The 27584-nt window shown below is 39.4% G+C and overlaps 1 protein-coding gene across 1 annotated transcript in view; it reads right to left on the bottom strand.

Annotated features, from left to right (window-relative positions):
- The window catches only part of snx17 (sorting nexin 17), an 84591-nt gene that overhangs the window by 39986 nt on the left and 17021 nt on the right, over positions 1-27584 (bottom strand). The window contains exons 4-8 of the mRNA XM_043675217.1: positions 20574-20648; positions 19485-19602; positions 18248-18312; positions 17063-17173; positions 3817-3907 (exon numbers count right to left, since the gene is read on the bottom strand). Of these exons, the coding sequence (XP_043531152.1) occupies positions 3817-3907; positions 17063-17173; positions 18248-18312; positions 19485-19602; positions 20574-20648 (460 nt within the window). The remainder of the gene's footprint in view (positions 1-3816; positions 3908-17062; positions 17174-18247; positions 18313-19484; positions 19603-20573; positions 20649-27584) is intronic.

Below are 27584 nucleotides of genomic sequence, written 5' to 3'. Positions count from 1 at the left end.
TGCAAATAAAATGGAGCCATTAGTTATAATATTCCAGAAGTCACCAGATTCTAGAAAGGTTTTAGTGGGTTAGAAAACCATTAACGTGACATCCCTTTTTAAGGGAGGGAGGGGATGAAGGGAGATAGATAGCAGGAAACCATTGGCTAGTTAGCCTAACATTTGTTGTTGGGAAAATGCTGGAAATGATTATTAAGGAAGAAACAGCATTTAGAAAAGCTAACCACAAATCAAAGAGTCAATATGGTTGTGTGAAAGGGAAATCACGTCTACTAAATTTGACAGTTCATTGAAGGTATGGTGAGTTGATAAAAGGAAACCAGTAGTGGAGTTCAATTTCCAGAAGGCATTTAATGAGGTGTTACAAAGGATTATTTCATAAGATAGGAGGTCAATGTATTAGGGGTAATATCGGTATATAGATCGAAGACTGGAAAAAACAAATGACAGTCTGCAATAATGGATCAACTTTAGGTTGGAAAGACATGACTAGAGGAGTGCTACAAGGATCAGTCTATTATCTTGCGTCTATATAAATAATTGAGGGGAGGGGCAGAGTGTAATGTATCCAAAGTTTGATGATATAAAATTAAATGTGGGAGAGCATAAAATAATGAGGACAAAAGGAATCTGCAAGGTTTTATAGACTGGTTGAGTGATTGGGCAAAAACTTGAGAGATGAAGTTTAATGTAGTGAAGTATACCGACTTGTCAGGAAGGATCAAAAGACAGACTGTTATTTAAAAAGAGGGAGATTGCAATACAATTTGCAGCAAGGAGGGACAAGATGTTACTGTGCATGAAATACAAAGTTAGCATGCAGATGCAGCAAGTAATTAAGGTGACAAATTGGATTTTGTCCTCTAGTGCTCAGGGTTTGGAGTTTAAAATAGCAAAATCTTATTACAACTGTATGGGGAGTTGGTGAGGTCACATTTGAAGTACTGTGTACAGTTTTGGTTCCTATATTTGAGAAAGGATGTACTGGCCTTGGAGGAATTCAGAAGAGATTCAGTAGGTGGATTCCTGAAGTGAAGGGCTGACTTATCAAGAACAGATAAACAGGTTTGACCTTTAATTCATTAGTTTAGAAGAATGATCTTACTGAACCATACAAGATTCTGGAGGGGGTTTATCAGATAGATATTGAGAAAAGCTTTCCATTAGTGGGGAAAATCTTGAATTAGGCAAAGTCAAATAAGGTGACACTAATTTAAAATTGAGATGCGAAGGAATTTCTTCTCCATGTGACAGTGATTCTTAATCCCAGAGGTGTGTGGAAGCTAGATCACAAAACATTTAGAGACGTCTGACTGATGAGAAAAGATTAAATGGACTAGTCCTTTATCTCCGGAGTTTAGAAGAAGTCAGATGTGACTTAATTAAAACACAAGATCCTGAAGGGACTTGACAACGTAGGTGCTGAAAGGATTTGTGAAAGGATATAGAAGTAGGGGCCATTGTTTAAAACTAAGGGGCCATCCATTTAAAACAAAGTTGAAGAAACTTCCTTTTCTGAAGGTTAACTGTCTTTGGAACTCCCTTCTTTAAACGGGTGTGGATGTAGAATAATTAAATATTTTAACGGCAAAGTAGGTAGATTCTTTATTACCAGTGGGATGACAGATTATTGGGGATTGCAGAGGTGAGTTTAAAATCAGGTCAGCCACGATCTTACTGAATGGCAAAGTGGGCTCTCACAGGGCCGAGTGGCCTTTTGTTCGTCATTTCTATGTTAGAGACGGGTAAATTCTTGAAATATTTGAGACGTGACAGCTATGACGAAAGAGGACTCGAGGCCTGGATTAGATCAGGTGACGATGTTACTTAATTGTAGGACAGTTGAGAGATCAAATGGCCTACACCTGTTCCTATTTCTTATGCTTTATGTACTTAGAGTCACGGAAACAGACCCTTCGGTCCAACCCGAATATTTTGGCACTCAAAATACATGATAAAGTTGGAACACTTTTTCCACACAAGTTGTTCAAGTTTTGATCCTCTTGACTTTAAGAACATTTGCCCAATGCTTCGGAGTGAATATCTCCCTGGACCATAGGGGGCTGAGCGGTGATCTCATACTGGTTTTGAAAATCATGAAGGCCATAGATGGATGAATAGCCAAGGTCTTTTCCCCAGGGTAGGGAAATCTATGCCCTCTAGTTTTAAGCTTAAGGTGAGAGGGATAAGATTTAAAAAGGCTTCTGAGGGGCAACGTTTTCCACAGAGATGATGTTGCAAATATGGAATGGACCACCAAAGGAGATCATGGAGGCAAGGACAATTACAACAGTTAAAAAGTTAAAAATCACACAACACCAGGTTATAGTCCAACAGGTTTAATTGGAAGCACACTAGCTTTCGGAGCGACGCTCCTTCATCAGGTGATTGTCACCCGATGAAGGAGCGTCGCTCCAAAAGCTAGTGTGCTTCCAATTAAACCTGTTGGACTATAACCTGGTGTTGTGTGATCTTTAACTTTGTACACCCCAGTCCAACACCGGCATCTCCAAATCATAACAGTTAAAAAGACAGTTGTATACATACACAGACAGGAGAGGTTTAGAGTAATAATGGGCCAAACACAGGTAAATGGGACTAGCTCAGCTTAGGAAACCTGATCAGCAGAGATGAGTTTGGTTGAAGGGTCTGTTTCCATGCTATATTACTCTATGACTATTTCCTATTTGGTGCAGATGTTTGCAGCATTGCTGACATTCAACTATTCCATCTGGGTTTTAAAAAAATTAGATACTGAGCACCTGCACAAAAAAAAATGAACATTTCAAAATCATGTCATGATGGTCCTGTAGAACTGACAGGAAAAGGATACAAATCAGTCTGAGCTGCAATGTAAGCTATAAAGAGCTGAAATGCTAGAATGCTGATCACGGTCTTAGTCAACCCATTTAATTTATTGTGGTTAGTACAACTATTTCTCTTTATTTTGGAATGATATAAGACTAGTTAATTTTCTGGCAGGATTATGGGCAGGCAGGACATTCTTCCAAGAGTTATTTTGCTTATGTTTTCTTGAGCTCGCCACTCACATGACAAAGTCAAGAAAACATGCCAACCTACCTCTGAGCTGGGTGGTTCAATTTCAGATGTTTCGTCAACACACTAGGTAACATCAATGAGCCTCTGGTAAAGCACTGGTGTTAGGGACCCACTTTCTATTTGTGTGTTTAGGTGATGTCATTTCCTGTGGTGATGTCAGTTCTTGTTATTTTCTCAGAAAAAGAACAGGGACTGACATCACCAACCCAAGGAAACCTAAACACACAAATAGAAAGTGGGTCATTAAGTGCTTCACCGGAGGCTTACTGATGATGTTACCTAGTATGGTGATGAAACATCTGAAAATGAACCTTCCAGTTCAGTGAGCAAACTTGTATCCAGAAACTCAACCTGAGATGCAAATCTTAAAACTCGCTATCACTTCTGAGCCTTCAAAACCCAACCACAAAATGCACATGTAATCTAGGATGTCATTTCTTACAAAGAATCATTTGGCATACACTTTCCGAGATGGCTGAATATTTATGTCAAAAATATCAATTTCTACAATACGGCCACAAAACGAAAGAAAAAGAACTTAAAAAATAGGAACCATTGAAATCAGAGAAGTTCATTACTCACAAATTAGCAGGTTGTTGCTCTAATTCATTTTAAATTTGAACAGAAATGGATAGTCAATCAGGACAAACTAAGATTTCCCAATTAAATATATGGATGCAAGTTTATATTGATAGTTTAACATTCTAAAAGATTTAATTGAAGGGAGAAATGTGGGAATTTAATCCATAAACTTACAAGAACAACTATCGTCACTTCCTTCCCGGATAAGAAAAAGACTGAAGTATCCAACCAGATCATCAGGAAGGTCCAGTTTTGCTGCAACTGCCTTTAAAAACAAAAAAAGTCAATACCTCTGGAAATAAATATTAAAATTAATTTAAGATAAATTCCAGAGAAACCAGCATACAAATCAGAAGCATCAGATAGGCCAGCCTCTTCATTCTACTGTAACATTCAATATGACAACAGCTGATTAGATCACTCCACATTTCTGCCTTTCTATAATCCATCATCCTCTTATGAATTTATCACTATCCTAAAAATGCTTATAAAGATTCTGCTCTACCATGTTTTGATGAAGAGCTCCAAACATGACAATCTGACAGAAGATTCATGTTTCTAGTGTTGCCCTGTTTAGAAACAATGAGTGACCCCCAAGTTCTAAATTCTCCCAGAAGAAAAAACACCACCTCTGCATTCACCCTTTTATACACCATACCAAACTCCATTTAAACATTGTTGTGGTTCTGTTCGCCGAGCTGGAAGTTTTTGTTGCAAACGTTTCGTCCCCTGGCTAGGCTACATCATCAGTGCTTGGGAGCCTCCTGCGAAGCGCTTCTTTGATGTTTCCTCCGGTGTTTATAGTGGTCTGTCCCTGCCGCTTCCGGTTGTCAGTTTCAGCTGTCCGCTGTAGTGGTTGGTATATTGGGTCCAGGTCGATGTGTTTGTTGATGGAGTTTGTGGATGAATGCCATGCCTCTAGGAATTCCCTGGCTGTTCTCTGTCTGGCTTGCCCTATGATAGTAGTGTTGTCCCAGTCGAATTCATGTTGCTTGTTGTCTGCGTGTCCATTTAAACATAGCCAGATGGCCTACACACCTGTTATCTTATTGAAAGGCAAATGTAAGGCGCTAATGTTCCAGATGTAACTATTTGTTTAAAGCTGTGTGGTGTAACAAAACACACTTTATTCTCAATCCAGTGTCTGACAGACAAAAACTGGCTCAACAGAATAATTGAATATTTAACTAGTAAAGCAACTGTTCCAATATACTGACATCCCATAAACACAGCCTTGGCAAAGGCAAATTCAGCAAAACAGATTGTCTCACATACGCTGTTTCTCCAGTTTAGGAGGAAAGAACAAGACAAAATTCTGGCAGAGAGATGAAAACTCTAGCATTTTGCTGTAGCAGGGAGAGACATATGGGGGCGGCACCGTGGTTCAGTGGTTAGCACTGCTGCCCCACAGCACCAGGGACCCAGGTTCAATTCCCACCTCGGCGACTACATGTGGAGTTTACACATTCTCCCAGTGTCTGCGTGGGTTTCCTCCAGGCGCTCCAGTTTCCTCCCACACTCCAAAGATGTGCAAGTCAGGTGAACTGACCATGCTAAATTGTCCATAATGTTAGGTGCATTAGTCAGGGGTGAATGTAGGGTAGGGGAATGGGTCTGGTTGGGTTACTCTTTGGAGGGTCGGTGTGGACTTTTGGGGCCCAAAGGGCCTGTTTCCATACTGTAGAGAATTTAAATCTACTATGGCAGTTTCAAAACCCCAATTGCTGAAGACTAAACTAAAACTCTGGTTATCTGAGAGCCTGACTCCACCCATTCATGCTGCTCCTATTGTTCCAACTTTAAAAACAAACCTCAAGAACTCAAAAGCTGTTTACTTTATTGGCTTGGAGCAGATGGCTCAGTACCTCTGTCTCAACCTTGCTTTATATAAAAAAAAACACAATATACCACTTAAAGCCAAAGTATTGTCACAACCTTCTGAAGACTTCAGGATCAATTGAGTCACCTCCACTCAAGTAGATACAAACCTAGCCTAGCTTTCTTCACACTTTGAACCTGTATCTGCTGAGCGAACCTTCTCTGATCTGATTCTAATGCATTAACATCCTTCCTTAATGGAGACCTGAGTCACAGAATCAGTTTTTACAGCACAGAAAAAGGCCCTAAAGTCCTTTCTGTCCATCAAAAATTTATTTCAAACCCATTATCCAGACTTTGCCTTTAGGCTTGTTCATGCAATCACATCCTTCCTGCTGTGGTTCTGTTCGCCGAGCTGGAAGATTTTGTTGCAAACGTTTCGTCCCCTGTCTAGGTGACATCCTCAGTGCTTGGGAGCCTCCTGTGAAGCGCTTCTGTGGTGTTTCCTCCGGCATTTATAGTGGCCTGTCCCTGCCACTTCCGGTTGTCAGTTTCAGCTGTCTGCTGTAGTGGCCGGTATATTGGGTCCAGGTCGATGTGTTTGTTGATGGAGTTTGTGGAACACATCGACCTGGACCCAATATACCGGCCACTACAGCGGACAGCTGAAAATGACAACCGGAAGCGGCAGGGACAGGCCACTATAAATGCCGGAGGAAACACCACAGAAGCGCTTCACAGGAGGCTCCCAAGCACTGAGGATGTCACCTAGACAGGGGACGAAACGTTTGCAACAAAATCTTCCAGCTCGGCAAACAGAACCACAGCATCGAGCACCCGAGCTACAAATCTTCTCACAAACTTTGATCACATCCTTCCTATCAGTGCAAGTTCTCCATATGTGATCTCACCAATGTTCCGTATAATTATAGCATAATTTAGATTAGATTATTTACAGGGTGGAAACAGGCCCTTCAGCCCAACAAGTCCACACCGACCCGCATACCACCCAGACCCATACCCCTACACCTAACACTATGGGCAATTTAGCATGGCCAACTCACCTAACCTGCACATTTTTGGACTGTGGGAGGAAACTGGAGCACCCGGAGGAAACCCACGCAGACACGGGGAGAATGTGCAAACTCCACACAGAGTGTCACCTGAGGCGGGAATTGAACCCAGGTCTCTGGCGCTATGAGGCAGCAGTGCTAACCACTGTGCCACCGTAATCTTCCTACTTTTTTATTCAATTCCACTCACAATAAACAAGAACACTATTAGCTTTCTTAATTAATTGCTGTAGCTAATAGCATTTTGTATCTCATGCACTAGGACAGTCAAATGCCTATGTATATCAGAGCTCTGCAACCTCTCAACATTTATTCTTCCATGATTGTGGATACGTTTGTCAAGCTGGGAAGTTGATTTGTAGACATTTTGTCCCGTTTAGGTGACATTTTCAGCACTTCAGAGCCTCCTGTGAAGGGCTGCTGTACTGTCTCTTCTAGGATTTATTTGGTTTCGTTTTTGCTGCTTCTGGTTGATTGTTGTAGTGGCCGATATATGGTCAACATTCTTGTTGATGGAGTCCATGGGTGAGTTCCACGCTTCTAGAAATTCTCTGGCTCTCCTATGTTTAGCTTGTCCTATGATTGTTGTATTGTCCCAGATCGGATGTGATGGTACAAAGAACACAGAATGGTGAATGCACAACAGAAGTGTACAAGAAAGCCACACACACACACACACACACACACACAGCGACCAGGTCCTGAATTACACAGCAACCACCTAAACACAAGCAAGAGAAGCTGCATTAGGACTTTTATCAAAGAGGCTACAACACACTGCAGTAGTCCCAACCCATGAAGGGAAGACGAACACCTCCAAAGTGTACTCGCAAAGAACAGATTTCCCCACAACTCCATCTGCAGATGGCTAACAGACACAACGTGACAAGGGCATGCCATGACCTAACTCACTAGCCACGCTACCTTACATAAAAAAATGCCTCGAACTGACACACAGACCTCCTTGACCACTGGGATTCATGACAGCCCATAAATCGACAGCTACACTCAGACAATAACTCATCATAACAAAAGACCCTATATTCATTAAGTGCAAGACTAATGTCATTTACAGGATTCCATGCAAAGACTGCAGGAAACACTATACAGAGGAACCTCGATTATCTGAATATCGGATTATTACCCGAGGTTCCGATAGAAACATTACGTCAAAGAACTGTTTCAACCCTGATTAAAAACGAACTTGGCTCACTGCTGCCAAGAACAGTCTTGGACAGTCCAGGCACCATCTCCAAATTACTGACCTCCTGCCCTCTTTCACTGGAGTTCTACAAAGGGGTGTACACTGAACCCCCACTTCACCAAACAATCTCTCCAACATTGTCCTGTACTGGGCAAAGGTGGAACCTTTCAAAATGTTGAGTTAAAAAATTGTCCGTATGGGGCATGTGTGGGGGGGCCTGTGGGGTGTGTGTGGTGTGGGGACAGGGTCTCATGCACAGTATGCTTTTGCCTAGTCTCCTGAACGGGGAGCAGACACAGAAAACTCCGAGCCCCAGAAGAAATCAATTAACCGAATAATCAATTATCCGAACAAAATAGTGCCCGCCCATCTCGTTCAGATAATCGACGTTTTTCTGCACAGGGCAAGCAGGCAGACAACCAGCAATCCACATCCATGGACACCAACTAGCCACTAAATTGCCACAACCAGCTGTCCCTTGTAGTCATACACACAGATGACAAGGACCACACATTTGACTGGGACAACACAACAATCATAGAACAAGCTAAACAGAGAAAAGCCAGAGAATTTCTAGAAGCATGGCATTCAGCCACGGACTCCATCAACAAACACAGACCGAGACCCAATATACTGACCACAACAACAAAACTGGAACCAGCAACTGGATGTACCAGAAATGGAACCAAATAAACTTCAGAAGAGACAGTACACAGGAGGCTCCAAAGCACTGAATATGTCACCTAGGCAGGGGACGAAACACCTGCAAATTAACTTCCCAACTTGGAAAACAACCATGACAACCGGCACCTGAGCTACAAATCTTCGCACAAGTCTTGAATTTATTCTTCCAGCTAAAATGAACAGTTTCACATTTTCCCTCATTATACTTCATTTGCCAAGTCTTTGTCAACTCACAATCTATATCCATTTGTAGTTTTTTCATATCTGCTTCATAACCTTCTCTCCTCCTGTCTTTATGTTATGAGCAAATTTAGCAACAATACTTTTGGTCCCTTCACTCAAGTCAAGTCATTTACTTATAAAAGGCCTAGGACCTAGTACAGATCTCTGTGGGACATCACTTATTGTATCTTCGCAAACAGGAAGTAACCCATTTCTGCCACTGCTTCCCACAAGCTAGCCTATTTTTGATCCATGCATTTATGCTGCCACACACCATGAGCTTTTACTTTCTGAAATAACTCTGGATGTGGCACATCAGTAATTGTCTCCTAGAAATCCAAATAATTCAAGAAATCCAGATACATTTCCCTATATCCATAGCTCATGCTATTTCCTCAAAGAATTCTGATAAATCATTGGCACGTTGGCTCAGTGGTTAGCACTGCAACCTCACAACACCAGTGATCGAGGTTCGATTCTGGCCTTGGGTGACTGTTCAAACTCTAAGCAGACACTGTCCCAATGTCTGCGTGGGTTTCCTCCGGGTGCTCTAGTTTCCTTCATCAGTTGGGGAGGTTAGGTGGATTGACCATGATAAATGTAGGGCTATGAGGACAGGGTAGAAGGCTATATCTGGATAGGATGTTCTTCGGAGGGTCGGTGTAGACTCGATGGGCTGAATGGCTCCTTTCTGAACTATAGGGATTCTATTAAATTGATTAAGCTTTACTTCCTTTTCAAAAAAAAAACCATGTTGATTCTGCCTTATTACGTTGAATTTTTCAAAGAGCCCTGCATTAATTTCTTTAATAGCTATGAACATTTTCCCTTTGATAGATGTTAAAGCAAGCTGCCTAGTATCATTCCCCTCCTTTTGAATAAAGTCCGAAGGAACCTGCCCAAATCTAAAGGAGTTTCAGAAAATTAAGAGTTCATATTCTACCTCACTAGGAAATTCTTTCAAGATCAGTGAATGAAGTACAACAGTACAACTGGGGACTTGTCAATCCGCAGTTCCAACAATTTTCTCAGCACCATTTCCCTCATGCAATTTGCTAGCGTCTTTGGCCCTTCCTTTTCCAGAGTTACAGCTTTTTATAGCATATTATGCTAATCCTTTTAGTGAAGACTGATGCAAAATACCAGTTCAATTCATCTGCCGCATTATTTTCCATTATTAATTCTCTGGCTCACTTTCTGTAGGACCAAAATTATTTTTTAAAAACACTTATTTTTAAAAAGCCTGCTCATGCTCCTGGACAACTTTCTCCTGGAGACTCTTTCCCTCCTTAACATAAAACAGAGCTAAGGATGTCTAAAATGTTAAGCCTGCAAGTTTGATACCATTACAAATGGCAGGTCCTCTTCTTTTTCTATAGTAGTCACACAGAATTTGAAACATCAACTGTTTTCTCTCTCCCGAAGTCATTCTTATACTTGTGAGATTTTACATGTGTTTTCAGAATAGGAAGCAAAGGAGAGTTATGCAGACAGCCAAGGAGGGAAGGACAGTAATTGTTAAACTGCACTTTTTAAATTCAACATTAGTTAGTTAGTTTGTCTTTATGCACCAGTTTGATCTTTTGTTTCCCAGTTGGGAACTGACATTCAATAAACGTTACGGTGTCGGTACGACAAAAAAAAAAGAACTGCAGATGCTGTAACTTAGAGACAAACATAGAAATTGCTGGAAAAGGTAAGCATGTCTGGGAGCATCAGTAGAGAGAAATCAGAATTGATGTTTTGTTCTGAGGAAGGGTCACTCAGCTTGAAACATTAACTGATTTCTCTTCCACAGATGCTGTCAGACTTGCAGTGCTTTTCCAGCAATTTATATTGTTGTGTCTGTTACGGTGTAGGTACTGGAGGATAATTTGGCTCACAATAAACTTGGTCAAAAAATCAAAGTGATGGCTCTGTTGGTAGTTTAGGAGTTTGTTGACTTCTTTCTACAGGCTATATTTAACAAAAGCTAGCATGTATTTTAAGTAGCCAAACTGACCAACATTTAATCATTTTCATGGTAATGATCTCTCTTTTTGACTTGTGTTACATTTCTTCAAAATTTACAAACACTTTGTCATGAAAACTTTACTTTTAAAATGTGTTCTCTACCCATATATGATTCCAAGGGTTGGTTCCTTATCTTTGCCTTATGTAGCCATGCAGCCATGTAAAATCATCTACAGATACACTCCCTTTGGAATGTTATGACTGTTTCCATCCTTCACAATTATAACCAGCAGCATATTAACTATTGTACTCGTCAAGAAAGAAGAATTAGGGGAGGCAAAAAGATTTCTCAGGACATTTGGTTAGAAGTTGAATTCTACTTTTTGCTTCAGATATGAAAAAAGTAACCCCAAGGAAGGTAGCATTAGTGACAGATGACTCTGAATTGCAATATTTAAATCATTAAGAATTTCTTTTTGCACACTTTTCTCATATTTACCTTTTTTTTCCAAAATCAATAGTCCTATTATTTGACAATCCAGCACTTAGCCTCTGAACTATCAAGCTCCTTGATCAGTCAAAACCACTATCACATTCCCAGTGACTATGATTTTAGGATAAATACATACACTTAAAGCCTACATATGTAAGTTAAATGTGACTTGGCAGGCCTAGCAGCGTTTCCCAAACTTTGGTAATGATTTTCCCAAACTGTGGGGTCACCAGCCAAAATGTTGGAGTCAGGAGCTCCAAAGCTCCAATCGAGTCCTGACAGCAGTTGTCCCTTTCTAAGTCCTCGCCAATTTTGTTTCAAGTAGTGGGCACAGTGTAACACGGCAACAAGAGTGGACATGTTTGAGGCAACAAGACACATGCTCTTTATTTTAAAAGACAGTCCGTGGATTAAACAACCGTCCTCTACTTTGAATCCACAGAGCAATAAAAATGAGATCACAATGGGAAAACTCTAAATCAATGTGACAAGCAATTAATTAAATCTGCTAATTGGTAAGTCAGCACCATACAAAATACCTCAAAAAACCTCAAAGTTCATGCTGGTTTACTATTATTATTATTCTGAGAATGGAAACTTGCCAATACATGAAATGTTCCACAATACATGGTTCGTTTCAAATCTCTTCTGAAGTGACGTAGTAAATGCTACAGAGGTCAGAAATAAAACACTCCCAACAATCAAATCAGACTGAAATAAAGTATCTTAGTCCTGGTGATTCTGCAAAAATCATGCTTGCAACCATCTGGGGGCTGCTCCTCAACTTTTCTAAAAATGGAGATAAGGACAATTATTGAAAACATGAAAACAGTAGATTCAAGGGATATGGTAAATTAGGTTAAAGATTAGATTAGATTACATTACAGCGTGGAAACAGGCCCTTCGGCCCAACAAGTCCACACCGCCCCGCCGAAGCGCAACCCACCCATACCTCTACATTTAACCCTTACCTAACACTACGGGCAATTTAGCATGGCCAATTCACCTAACCTGCACATCTTTGGACTGTGGGAGGAAACCGGAGCACCCGGAGGAAACCCACGCAGACACGGGGAGAACGTGCAAACTCCACATAGTCAGTCGCCTGAGGCAGGAATTGAACCCGGGTCTCAGGCGCTGTGAGGCAGCAGTGCTAACCACTGTGCCACCATGCCGCCCGCAAAAGGATAGGTCAATACAGATGTAGTGGAAAACATTCAAGGAGATATTTTAGAATATGCGGAACAGATAACATTCCAATTGGCAAGAATTATTCTAAGGATAGGTCCACCATCTGAGATTGGCTAGATATGTTGAAGATAGATTAAACTTATAAAAAATTATGCAAAGAGAGGTCAAAAGATTGGACAGAATATTCAAAAATTAAAAAATTAATAAAAGGGGAAATTACTGTATAATTAATAACCCAAAATATTGAAATGGATAGTTGGGATTTACTTATATTTTTATTTAGAGAATAAACAAGACGTGTTGATTCTGTAGAAAGTCAAATTTGAGAAGGATTATTGGAAAGTAAGGAAATGGCAGACGTACTAATCAATTATTTTGTATCAGTTTTTGCTATAGAAAAATAATTCCAGAGGCAGTGATAAATCAGAAAATGGAATGGAGAGAGAAACTCAGGCAAATCACAATCATGAGATAAGTCATAGGGGTTGTGTGCTGTTATGTGGTCTTGCTGCACGACATCCTAGTTGTTGTTGGATTGGTTTTAATTAACTGAAACTCCCTTGATTTGGGTACAGCTCCACCTGAAAAGGGAGGGAGATAGAAAGCAGGTAAACTACCAGCCAGTTAGCTTAGTAGTGAAATAATAGCATAATAGTGAAAATGTTTGAAGATATTATGAAAATATTTCTACAGGACATTTGGATAAGTTCAAGATTAACAGCAGACCCAATGTTTTGAGAAAGAGATATCATGTTTAATTTTTTTTTAAAAAAGGAGATTTTACAAGTAATGTGCTGTGGGTGAATAGAAATCGGTGAATGTACTGTACTTATCAAATGCCTTCTGGAAATCAAGGTGTCAAATCAAATGTTATTGTAGAAAAGCTCATGAAGGCAGTAGTACAGTGGCATGGGTAGAAAATTGACTGGCTAATGGGAAGATAGTAGATGTGTTCAGACATTTACAAAGAGAGACCACGTGGCCCACTGTATCAGTCAACAAACATCTTTCTACATTAATTGCTTTCTCCAGTTTTTGGCCACAGCCCTGGATGCCATGGGAATGTAAGTGAATATCTGAAACCTGAATTTTTTTGAGTTTCTGACTCAATCGTCCCTTTGATTATTGACAACAAAAAGTGCCTTTCCATTCCCCTCTATTTTTAGATTTCTATCAAGTTCACTTTCAACCTTAGTTGCTCGAAGGACAACAGTCCCAGCTTATCCGATCTTTCAACATGGCTCAGACCCTCCAGCCCTAGGTCGTACCCCTGTAAGTGTCCTTGTATCCCTCCTGTGATGCGGGGACCAGAACGATATGCAGCATTCCTGTTGTGGCCTAATCAGTATTTTACAATTCCAGCATAACCTCCTTGCTCTTGTATTCTATGTTTCAGCTAATAAGAACAAGTATCCTAGATGCCTTCATAACCACCTTATCTACTTGTTTTACTACCTTCGGGATGAGTGGATGGTCCCTCTGATTCTCCAAACTTTCCAGGGTCTTATCTTACACAGTGTCATCCCTTACCGTGTTAGCACTCCCCAAGTACATTAGCTCACTTTCTAGGTTGCCACTGCTCCACCCACCTGTTGAGACTGGAGGCTTTGAGTTACAGGGGAGGCTGGTGAGGCTGGGACATTTTTTATTGGAGCACTGGAGGCTGAAGGCTGACCTTATAGAGATTTATAAAAGCATGAACGGCATTGATTGAGAGTGAATAGTAAGGTCTTTTCCTTAAGGTAGGGGAATTCAAAACGAGAGAGTATATTTTAAAGGTGATAGGAGAAAGATTTAAAAGGGATCGGAGGGCAACGTTTTCACATTGGGGTGGTTTGTATGTGGCATGAACTAACATTTAAAAGCCATTTGGGCCAGATACATGAACAGGAAATGTTTAGAGGATTATGGGCCAAATGCAGTCAAATGGGACTATTTTAGTTTGGGAAACTTGATCAGCACGGGCGAATCAGACCAAAGGATCTGTTTCTGTGCTGTATAACCATATGAGGAACAAGTGACTTACTTAGGAAGAGGAGGAACTTCTGCAGTCAGAGGGTGGTGAATCTTTGGAAATCTGTACCCAGAGAGCTTGGAACCTAACTTTGCAATGAAATTCATGACAGGGATTAAGGTCATTAGTAATTACAAATCGATCAAAGGATATCTGGATAACATGGGAATGCACAGTTAGATGATCAGTCATGAATTGGAATGGCTCATACCTGCTCATTAACACAGTCAATAGACTCGGCTGGCATAGGCTGCAAGGATTATGGTTTATAAATAATTTTACTTGACAAAAATCAAATTAAATAATCCCTATGATCACTTCAGTAGTCAGTTAAATTAAAATATTAGAAGTCCAATGAACTTGGATTTTAATTTGAACGTTGTATTCCAACCCTATTTCATTCCCCATTTGTCTTGCATCAGAATTAGTTAAGACAGTTAAGTACCAGAAACTGATATACTGTTTAAAAGATTCTTGAGATTGAGATTTTTGAGTCAATTGTCCCTTCAAATATCCCAAAGTTGCAGATGCTTTGGTCAACACAGGCATCATTTGCATCCTAAGTTCTTAGCATTATTTTGCTGGAGCCTGGCATCTTTCTCTTTTCAGCTCAGCTACCCTAGAAGTTCATTGGAGTTTTAAACTCTTTGGCGAGCACACAAATGTTCAAATGAATTCTGCTTGAAAGAGGTATTTCCTGCAGCAAGCTTGCTCTAAAATAAAAAACCCTACCCTAGGTCAGAGGTATACTAAAAATCTACTTGCTTCTATAACTAATCTTTGGTTAATTCTGATGTCTATTGCTTATCACCCAGAAGACTTGATCACATGAACTGAACAGTCAGCTCATTCTTAAAAAAGTTATAAAATATTGTTGTGGTTCTGTTCGCCGAGCTGGAAGTTTTTGTTGCAAACGTTTCGTTCCCTGGCTAGGCTACATCATCAGTGCTTGGGAGCCTCCTGCGAAGCGCTTCTTTGATGTTTCCTCCGGTGTTTATAGTGGTCTGTCCCTGCCGCTTCCGGTTGTCAGTTTCAGCTGTCCGCTGTAGTGGTTGGTATATTGGGTCCAGGTCGATGTGTTTGTTGATGGAGTTTGTGGATGAATGCCATGCCTCTAGGAATTCCCTGACTGTTCTCTGTCTGGCTTGCCCTATGATAGTAGTGTCAACACTACTATCATAGGGCAAGCCAGACAGAGAACAGCCAGGGAATTCCTAGAGGCATGGCATTCATCCACAAACTCCATCAACAAACACATCGACCTGGACCCAATATACCAACCACTACAGCGGACAGCTGAAACTGACAACCGGAAGCGGCAGGGACAGACCACTATAAACACCGGAGGAAACATCAAAGAAGCGCTTCGCAGGAGGCTCCCAAGCACTGATGATGTAGCCTAGCCAGGGAACGAAACGTTTGCAACAAAAACTTCCAGCTCGGCGAACAGAACCACAACAACGAGCACCCGAGCTACAAATCTTCGCACAAACTTTGAGTTATAAAAATATTTTTCCCCCACACAAAAAAGAACACACAGGCACATACTATTTAATTTTGTTCAAAATTTGGCCTTACATCAGTCCGAGTGCACCATTCTCCTGAATTTCTCATCAGCATAGGTATAATAACTGTTTAAATGATCTCATTTGTTGTGTCCCAAAAGCCCTTAAGGCTATCATATTATTCTGACCAAATGCTTACAAAAGCCGCACACCAGAACTAGCCAGTCCTATGACCAAACTGTTTATGCAACAATATGGTAACATTTGTCTGACAATGTGGAAAAGTGGCTCATTGTATCCTATTCACCAAAAGCAAGATAAATTCACTCTGCCCAGTTATCACCCTATTAACTTTTTCTCAAAGTTCAGCAAATTGATGGTAGCAGTTAGAGAAAAGAAAAAGGAATCTAGGAAAAGCAAAAGGTTGCATTGTGGAGGTGCAAACCTAGCCCTTAAATCATTTGAGAGGAAGGCAATCAAAGGAACAAGAAAAGTCTTTCCGGATGGATGAGCCACAATTGGGCACTTGCAATTCTTCTGCAAAAATTCCATGATCACAGCCATGAATTAGTCTGTAATTTTCAAGGCATATAATATGCTGGGGGACCAATATTCTAAGAAAACACATTTCTATACACAAAAAAAAATACCAGAATGGAATACTTTAGGAAGTACTTCCAATGATTTACAACTCTATTTACACATTGCAAGGCATCTTACAAAGCATTTTTAAAAAATTATTATTTACTCTTGGAATGTGGACTGGTTAGGTCAACCTTCATTACTTTGGAGAAGTAGTGAGCTGCCATCTTGAACCACTAGTTCTGGTTTATAACATTCGCCAATTTTATTTTCCTTCTTTCATAAGTGGTATTAAGTAGCAGGTCCAATACAAAATGAAGTCTGAAGCTATGAACACAACAATGTTGGACCAAAAGAATGGAGGTTTCATTTTATCCAGCATCTTTCAAAAGTCAATTCTCCATTTAAATGTTTTAAGATTTGTCATACAAGAATGCTCCAATCTTAAATAAAATAAACAATATTTAAATATTCAGTTGTTTACTAAGGAAGTTATTTAGCTTCAGAATTATGAAGTTGAAGTTCAGAAACAAACTTAAGAACTGCTAAACCTCCACTGAGCACAACCAAATGCTTCTTTGGAAACAAACCGAATATTTCTACACAGGTTATTACCAGATAGGATCCAAGTTTATTTGCTAATATGATTGAAGGGTTTCATTCATAACAGTTTTTTTTTACCTCTAGCACATCTTCTGTCTGGTCTGAACTGAAAATATTAACTGTTACTTTCTGTCCATTGGATAGGTAGACATCAAGCTGTACCTCTTGTGTTGGAATCTGCTGAGTTTCCTAAATGTCCCAAAAGTAAGAACATAATTAAAAAAAAAAGAGCTGGATCAACTGGAATCTCTATCGATTAACTTGGATTAATTAACAATTGAGACATCTCTACACAAATAGAAACAGAAGTGATGTTACCAAACCAACATATAATTAATTACACGTACTTACAACGTCATTGACAGCAAATATTAAGCTAAACATTTAATGGGACAATCAAGTTTGAACATGTTATGTTAACTTCAAAAGTAGCAGGGTGCTATATTGGACTTTGCTTCATTGCAAGCACTTAAAATTGCATAAAAATGTTCTCAGCACTACTGCTGAAAATTAATCAAAGTATTACGGTTTCTTTTTGTGAATATTACAATTTCATTATTGGCAGGACTATTTAGCAGATTTAAAAACATTAGTCAATGTTATGCAAACTTTTTCTAAACAGGACTGCAAAGTCAACTAAACAGACACGTCACTTTGCCTAATGACAGATGAGAAGTTACCATCCACAAAGATAAGTAAAACCACACAGTCTGCCTCACCTTTTTCTCATTCTTTGACTTTAATGCTGACAAAACGATGACAAGAACAGACCTATCTGCCACTCTCCGGCATCTCTTTTTGAGTTTGTCATTGTGGCATAATAGAACATGGCTTCATAAGTTTATATATTAGAAAAGTTTCAGAAAATTTCTGGACTCGCAGGCAGAGTGGGAGACATTACATTACACAAAGGAAGATTTTTGTTCATGTCCAAAATAGTCCAACAATGTTTTTAAAACTCATTTGAACAGCTGACATGAGCTCATCTTATAATCACATCGTAAGGATAACACTGCATTAATAGTATACTGGAATGCCAGCATACAGTATATAGTTACACCCTGAGGTTTGGGATGAATTAACAGCCGTGAGTGCTACCAAGTAGAGGTCATATCAATGGGAAATAGAAAGAAAGTTACAGATCAAACATTAGACCACATCACAATAATTGTTGGGACTGAAGGGAAGTATCAAAAGGGAAGTATACACTACTTTTTCCAAACATTCCTTTTGACATATTCTTGGTCATGAACACCAACATACCTGTTGCGCTTTTCTCAGAAAGCTGTTGAATGCCTCACTGCCACCAAGCAAGGAATCTTGGCGTACTAAAGTGAAACAAGAATTATTTTTAACAAAATTATTTCTTTCCTCTCAGATGGACTATAGGAAAATCAGTCCCAAATAATACATTAATGCATGGATTCTCACCTTTAGGATGTTCCAATGACTAGTTGAGCCCAACACTACTACATTTTATAAGACATGCAGAAGTTGCAAAAGGGTACAAAAATAAAATTCAAGCATTACGTGAATGCTATTAAGCATACCAATGAGACTGACCAAGCAATTGGCCCAGAAAACTGGGTTACAGTATTGTTATGATTCAAACAATGATAAGTTCTATCCAACTGCAATGAAATATTGAAGTTTTAGTTTTCCCAACTGTCCCATCTGAGAGCTCTGCTGCATCTGTGTCAATAACTAAAGGGCAGTAAAAGCATTGAAATATCTTAATTATAATATTTTAGTTGGAGGGGAGGAGCTGAAAGGAGAAAAGGGCAAAGAACAACCGACAATCAGGTGGAAACTTTGTGAAGTGAGGTCAAGTAAGAGAACTACATAAACCTTGTTCAAATAACTGATCAGTGGTTGCCATGCAGAAGCAAATATTGAGTAAAATTGTTTCATTGCTCCTGTTCCTAACTCTTGGGTTTATTGATATGGTAAAGTTCAAGTATTTTTAGTTTAATCTTTCTTTGTAGAATACATATGCACAAATATTATTTAGAGGGTTTCCTGCCTAACATCAAGCTTCAGGATTGAACAAATGATAACTCCAACCATCATGTCAAGCAAAAAGTACATACAAATATGAAAAACCTCGTATCACCTACTAATTAAATTTATCCATATACATTTGGCAAAGGGGAGGGGAATGAAATGAAAATTAATTAAAATCAAAAAGAAGAAGTGGATCTAAACAGGAACTTGAATACTCAAAAAATATTATTTTCAAAATATAATGTAACTGAAGAGAATTAGGCTAAAAGGAGGAAGGAAACAGCCTTCCTCTATAGGGCTTCACAGAGGCAAAGAAATGTTAACTGAGCCTCTAATTCAGGCTTGAAGTGGACTGAGTGAAATTATCAACTTTCAGAATCCATACTAATTTAAATTACTTTAGCAACTGCTGTGCACAAGCCCAAACGTCAGAGCAAAAACTGCTAATTTTGATTCGAATTACAGGTTAAAAAGGAAATGCTTATCATGCTCTTACCGCTCTGAATGTACTTTTCTAATTGCTCTCGCCGCTGTTCTACTTCTGCAGTCGTTAATGTGAAAATCTTTTTAGGTGGAAAGTGAGGAAGTACATTGGCACCATATTCTTTTCTCAGCTGAAAGAAAATACAGGATCATACACAAAATGCACGACAAATTCTAAACACATGTTTCTTTAACAAAAACGCCTGCAAACTTGCATCTTGCTAATACCATGACATGTATTTGTTCAATCATCTTGGGAGAAGTTTTGCCAATTCATTAATCGCCTTCACCAAAACAGTTATTGGTGAACAAGTTAAAAGCAGCCCGACTTTGTTTAGTTGTGTTGGGCACATGTCATCTAAGGCAACATTAAGTTAAATACCAAGACTGGCTAAGAAGTAGATCTTATGAATCATCTTCAATGCGAAATGTAGTAAATTAGAGAATTTCAAGGAAGGAATTCCAGAGCTTAGGGCAAGGCAGCGAAGACCATCAATGGTACAACTTTAAACATTTTGCTATGTACATTCAAAACAAAACATAACACTGAAGCTGCTCAGAAGCAAAGTACAACCAAAAATATTGAAAATACTTAAGTCAGGCTGCATTTGTGGACAGACTTAATGTTTTTAGGTTAATAATCTTTTTTCAAAACTGCAGATGGATAGAGTTGTAAAGGTTTTAAGCCAGGAGAAGGGAGCAGGTGAAACAAAAGGAACTTCTAAGAGAGTACAGGCAGATTCTCTCATGATGCAAAAGTAAACAAATTGTTCACGGGTACAGCATATAAAAAAGACAAAGTTGTGCCTAGTTGAGGCGTGAATAAGGTATATACATTTGTTTTGCTAGTTTACTAAATACCTTTTCAAAATTATTCATGTTATTTTGTAGTGAAAATCCCTTCCGCCTTTTGAACCAAACTCATTGCTTTCAAGTTAAGGAACTTTCTCTTCAAAGAAACTAACTTCAAAGTAACTAAGTCACAGGCAAGAGAATGATTAATTCCTGTCCAGGAGACGTATCATCAGGAAATAATTTGACGGAAAATAACAGTTTGGGAAGGAAAAAGTATCATGCCTTGCGACTAGAAAAACATAATCACCTGCTCATGCAATCCATAGAGTTGACTGTATCGGACTCGACAGTGCAACACTCCATTCACATGAATGTTGTAAGCCTGTAGAAGAGAAATTAGAGTTACTGCATTTCTTATGGAGCAAAAAATGATACAAACTTAACTTCAAAGTGATAATGTTTTGTTCACATATTTCCAATTGACCAACGACTTTGTTAATGTTCTTGCTAAACACCTCACTTTACAGTGGCATTATACTCTCATTGCTTTTAGTGTGCAGTTTCCAAATTCAAATCTCTTATATCCTGTACGTGATAGGCCAATATAATGCTACTTAGTTAAATGTCCATGGGTTTCCGACTCTGTTGGCACTTGGGTTCAAACCATGGCAGGGACAGTCAAAAACAGCAGAGCGAACTCAGCAATTTTGCTCCCCCCGAATCACAAATATTAAAAAAAAAGGAAAGAACAATTATTGCCAGAGGAAACTATCTGTTGTGACAAGATCGATGGAGGCAGTCCTCAAATTGTTCTTGAGTGAAGAAAATGTTAGTTGGTCAGATTTTAAAATTAAACCCTCATATGGGATTGCACTCGGTGGACGTTTGTAAATTTGTGATCCCTTGCAATATTCAAACTCAGTTAACATATCTGGAAACAACTAAATTTATCTCCTCCCTTCACTAACTGCCATCCTGCACTCAAGCATCAAACCATTGATGGATCTTTATAACATACATCAATTTCCAATGAACTCTCCAAAATATTCAATAGGGTTTCTGTGTCTGTGTCTATCAGCTACTCCTTCACTATCAAAATTAACGTATTGTAATATCAACGCATCAAAATGCACAGAATACTAGACCGCTTCTTCAGAATGCTATCACCAGCAGGATTATGGAAAATCTTGTAGATATTGTGCTACACTTAAAACAAAACATTAATTTGATATTGGTGTTGCTGGCCTGACCAGCATTTATTGCCCATTCCTAGCTGTTCTGGAGCTGGTGACAGTGAGTTATCATCTTGAACTGCTGCTGGCCAGATTGCTGTTCAGGAGGAAGTTCTACACTTTTGACTCAGCAACAATGAAGGAGCAGTGACATTCTTTCAAGTCAGGATGAATGCATTGGAAGGGAACTTGCACATGGTGGCATTCCCATGGATCTGCTGCTCTTATATTCTGATGCTGGTGGCAGTGAGTTTAGAAGGTGCTGTCTCAGGAGTCTTGGGTGAATTTCTGCAGTGCAACTTGCAAATGGCACTTGCTGCTACGAAGCAATCAAATGAATTTTTCTGTACTGTAAAATTCTATAATTCTATGAATGAATATCTGTAGATATATTGCCAGTCAAGTGTGCTGCTTGTCCTGAATGGTGTCAAACTCCTTGAGTTCTGTTGGGAGTGGCCTGATCCTTGCAGTAGAGTATTCTATCACACTCCTGACTTGTGCCTTGAAGGTAGTGGACAGGGCAATTAGGTAGAAAATTACTTGCTACAGGATTCTTAACTCCTGATCTGTGCTTGTAGCCACAGTAATTATATGACTAGTCCAGTTGAGTTTTTGGTTAATGATTGTGGAGAATTCAGTGATGGTCACATTAAGGAGCAATCACTGGATTCACTCTTGTTGGAGATGATCATTGCTTTTGCATTGTAGAGATTCCATGAACATTCCAATGGCATTTCCAATTACCTGCGAATTCTGATTGTGATTTATGTACAATGATTTCCAGATCCTTGTGCTGAAGCATTCTGCACTCTTTCTTAATTTAACTGACATTCAACTCCTGTATTTGCCCTGTCAAAAGTACAAATCGCACATTTTCCGCACATAATGCATCAATTGTCACAACTAACACCCTGGGATGAAATATATCAGAGCCCAGACACCTGTCAGCATATTGCTCCATTTGTCAGTTCCATTTCACTGGTGATTTTAATGTTCCTCCCACCCTTCCATTTCCTGATTTAATTGCTATTTCTGTGGTGTACATTTCACCAATTGCCTCAGAAAGCAAAGAATAAAGTAAAGGGCACAATGGTCACAGCACACTGCAGCTTCACTGTACTGACTATTGTTTCTGCTCTATTGGGACATCCTGATTTGGCAAATCTTCTCACAATGTCTCTTCAAAGGTTGACATCTGCTTGAACTTGTAACCACTAGAATTAAGAAAAGTCAGAGACCACTTCATTGAAACACATGATCCTAAGGAGTCTTGATAGGGTGCAAGAGGAAAAGAATGTTTATTTTGTGGAGTGATTTGGAGATGCCGGTGTTGGGTTGGGGTGTACAAAGTTAAAAATCACACAACACCAGGTTATAGTCCAATAAGTTTAATTGGAAGCACACTAGCTTTTGGAGCGACAGCTCGTGTGCTTCCAATTAAACCTATTGGACTATAACCTGGTGTTGTATGATTTTTAATTTTATTTTGTGGAGGATCTAGAACTAGGAATAACTGTTTCAAAATAAACTTAAGACAGATCTACAGGTGATTTTCTTCCTAAGAAGGTGCAGGTGAATCTGTGGCGGATATGGAAGTTTCCTTTGGGGCCTTGGAGGGACCTTGGAGGGACCTCCCTCCAAGGCCCCAAAGGAAACTTCCATATCCGCCACAGATTCACCTGCACCTCCACACATATCATCTATTGCATCCTCTGCACCCGATGTGGCCTCCTCTATATTGGGGAGACAGGCCGGCTACTTGCGGAGCGTTTCAGAGAACACCTCTGGGACACCCGGACCAACCAACCCAACCACCCTGTAGCTCAACATTTCAATTCCCCCTCCCACTCCACCAAGGATATGCAGGTCTTTGGACTCCTCCATCGTCAGACCACAACAAAACGACGGTTGGAGGAAGAACGCCTCATCTTCCGGCTAGGAACCCTCCAACCACAAGGGATGAACTCGGATTTCACCAGTTTCCTCATTTCCCCTCCCCCCACCCTGTCTCAGTCAAATCCATCAAATTCAGCACCGCCTTCCTAACCTGAGATCTTCTTCCCGACCTCTCCGCCCCCACCCCAGTCTGACCTATCACCCTCACCTTGACCTCTTTCCACCTATCACATTTCCGACGCCCCTCTCCCAAGTCCCTCCTCCCTACCTTTTATCTTAGCCTGCTGGACAAACTTTCCCCATTCCTGAAGAAGGGCTTATGCCCGAAACGTCGATTCTCCTGTTCCCTGGATGCTGCCTGACCTGCTGCGCTTTTCCAGCAACACATTTCCAGCTCTGATCTCCAGCATCTGCAGACCTCACTTTCTCCTCAATAACTTTCAATAGTCTATTTTAATCCAAAATGGCTCAATCACATCCAAGAATTGTATTTTGTTATATGTCACTGAAATTACAGAAGGGATTCCAGATCTTATGCTTCAGCAATTTTGAACAACGACTCTTCCAGAGTTTTATCTTAAATAAATGCTTGACATAAATGCAAGTCAGTGATTAAGTAACTTGGTCACCTCTAGCAATCAATTTTGTGCAGGTCAGTACTTGGAAAGTGAAATGTCATCCTCTGAGGGAAATACTAATGGTGGTGGAGATTGCTTTAAATAATATTCACAACTTAAATCAATGAAATAGTAACCACGAAGAGCCTAAAGTACTACAGATGGATTGCCTGTTACAGAAAATTGAACTATTTCTTGTTTAAATTGTTCTTGGTTCTACCAAATCTAGCCGCAGCCGATAAGATCAAAGAGGAGCAAATCAAGCCTGCTCCATCATTCAATAAGAACACAGAATTGATCTTGTTTATGCTTTGACTTTATTTTCCATCCTGTCCCCATAACACACAACTCCCATTTCATTCAAAAATCTGTCGAACTCACACTGGAACATATTCAATGACCAAGACACCACTATTTGCCATGAAAAGAATTCCACAGACTGAATCTTGTGGGAAAGGAAATTCAAAATGGAAACAAGAAGTTATTTTTACACTGTCCTCCCTACTTCTAGATTTCCACTCTACTCTTAACCTGATCCCAAGAGGAAATATCTTCCGAGCTAATTTTTCCCAAATCCTCTCTGAATCACTTTTCAAAAAGACCATCTCATTTTTCTAATTTTCAAGCAATACGCCCAACCTGAAAAAGTAATCCAATCACCTCAGGAAACAGCCTTATAAATGTCATCTGAACTCTTTCCAATGAAAATATACGTATGCTTAAGACAGAAGAACAAATCTGAACAGGTGTGGACTCAGTATTGCTCTCTACAATTGGAGAAAGACTTGGTATTTTCAAACTCCACCCTTTTTACAATAAAAGCTGACATTCCATTTGATTTCCTAATTACACAGTACACCTGCAATTCAGCTGTAGGTACAAGGGTGGCAAAGACAACAGTGCAAGTCCCACCTGTTCTATCGGTGAACAACTCTGAACAGTTTGAATAGAAAATATCTATAAGGATAGCATTCTGCAGTTTCTTTAAGTAATTTTGGTTTTCTATTCTTCCTGCTAAATATGTATATGTAAACACATTTCCAACATCATATTCTATTAAATTTTTGTCTCATTATATCACTTTATCGATTGGATCCTCCCCAAAACATGCTTTGCTACCTGTCTATCTCATTAGTAAATTTGACCACACACACACACACACACTTCAACCAAGGCATTAAGATAAATTTGAGTAGCTGACAGCCAAGCACCAATTCCTGTCGAACTCATTAGTTACCATCTGCCAACTTGAAAATAACACATTGATTCAGACTATGTTCCTATAAACTAGCCAATTCCTGGTGACGCTAATATGTAACACTGAATAACACAAGCGTATCCTTATCTTGTGAAGTGTTCTTGTGTGGCACCTTCTGAATTTTTTTTAAAGAATCCAAATATACTAAATCCACTGGCTGCCCTTCCTCCATGTTACTTGCTACATGTTCAATGAAATCTAATAGATTTGTCAACATCAGAAATATGTAGATGAAGATTTGTGTGGCAAAGTAGTAGTATCCCAACCTCTCTGCCAGAAGATGCAGGTTCAAATACCCCCTATCACAAATGTATGTCATAATAATGTGAAGGGATTGGTTAAACGTTTAGTTTAGGGAAAAGGTAGAGTAGGCATTCAACCCCTTGAGCTTCCTTTGCCATTCAACAGGATCTTGGCTGATCTTCTACCATAATGCCACATTCCTGTACTATTCCCATACCTCGTGAGGTCTTCAGTACATATGAGCCTCTACAATATTCTGGGGTAAAAGATTAATCATCCAGTGACTGAAAGAAGTTCTCTTCTCAGACCCAAACAGCTTACCACTAATCCACCGATGTTGCCCCATGGTTTCAGACCTAGTGACACACTCCCCTTCACAAAATATATCGACTATGTCTGATTGCATTATGATTTTCTGAGTATTTCCTTGGAGGAACTTGAATATTGCTGGAAAAATAGATTTTGTCAAAAACTTTAATCCTCATCAAGCAACATTTGCTACCCTCTTCCTTATGACACATTCATAGAAACCTACACCTGGTTTTGTATTTGATTTTTTATTAAGAAAAACTAACTACTGTTGACTGTTGTAGAAAGCCATCTGGTTCACTAATGTTCTTGTGGACAGAAAATCTGATATCCCTCTCTCATCTGGCTTACATATGGCTCCACAGCAATGTGGTTGACTCTTAATTGCCCTCTGGCTTAGGCAGCAAAACGCATTTTCCAATGAACTAATAAAAAAAAACACTGACCAATGCAGAAATACAAGAGTAGTTAGATATTATTTATAGTAATTAATGCACAATAACATTTTCACATCAGAAGACTTTCAAGCCATTGCAAACTTTTCAAAATTGAAATCTACATGGAAATTATCACATGCACCCTTAAAAAAAGAACCCAAAAAACAAAAATCAAGCAACACCACAAAAGGTTAACAGTAAAATCTCTAGTCTAGAAAACAAATGCTTTAAAAAAAAGGTTGAATGCCTCTCCATGAGCTACAAATTCCATTCTTCTATAATTGTTTCCTTAAGTTGCTGCACGCAGACAGAGTCGGGTACTTAAATTGATTGAACATAATTGCAATTTGCAATGATTTCTTCCAACAGTTCAGAATTCTTGTCTTCAATTTTCATGGCTTGAAATGGTTCTTTTCAAACCTTTGCAAGAGGCAGAACAACTTCAGAAGGCTCTTAACATATATGGGACCTTTTGCATTATTAGAGGTATAAAAGCCAGGTTAAATCTTTATGTCTCATTGGTTCTATGCCCTAGGTGGAGGATTGTGCTCCATTCTGGGTACTGTACATCAAGAGGTATGCCAAAAGCTTTGAAGAGACTTACTAGAATGGAACCAGAAACGGTGAAATCTTGTAGAAGCTTTCGTTTATCTCCCGGATATTACAGGTGGCATTCCAAAAAAAAAATCAAAAAGGTTCCAATAGACTAAGCAAGTAAAATATGTTTCCAGTTCTAGGAAAAAAACCCAAGGGATGCAGATGTTTCGTAGTTTGCAAAATAACTAGGAGGTGAGGAGAATTTTCAAGTACATGCTGCATAACAGGAATGCACTGCCTAAAATGATGGTGCAAGTAGATTAATTTACAATCTACAAGACGAAAAACTGGATAGATACTTAAAAAGACGTAATATTTACAAAGGTAAGATAGTTAATTTGACAGCTCTATGTCAAAGAGCTAGAACAGACATGACACACCAAATAGCCTCTGTTGTACTATTCAACAAACTTAAATGTTTCAAACTCCCTGTGCTTCAAGGATTATCAAAAGCTGCTTCATGTGTACACACCAATTAAGATATTTTCACAGCCAGGGAGTTTAAGTGGCTGAAGAATTTCCAATTTGCCAATTGCAAATGGCAGACAAACTGTTTAATAATGTGCCCACAGCAGAAGAAATGATGAGAGAAACAAAGGACTCAGAATTTAAACCATATGTGAGTTCAGTTAATTTCATTGCCTTACTAAATCAGAAGAAAGTGTCAAGGAGCCAAAAAAGCTCAGTGACTCAATAGAGCAGTGGACCTCAAAATTGCAATGAACTTTG

Source organism: Chiloscyllium plagiosum, chromosome 3 (assembly GCF_004010195.1).
Source record: "Chiloscyllium plagiosum isolate BGI_BamShark_2017 chromosome 3, ASM401019v2, whole genome shotgun sequence".
Lineage (NCBI taxonomy): Eukaryota > Metazoa > Chordata > Chondrichthyes > Orectolobiformes > Hemiscylliidae > Chiloscyllium > Chiloscyllium plagiosum.
This window is presented reverse-complemented; position numbering and strand designations above follow the sequence as displayed.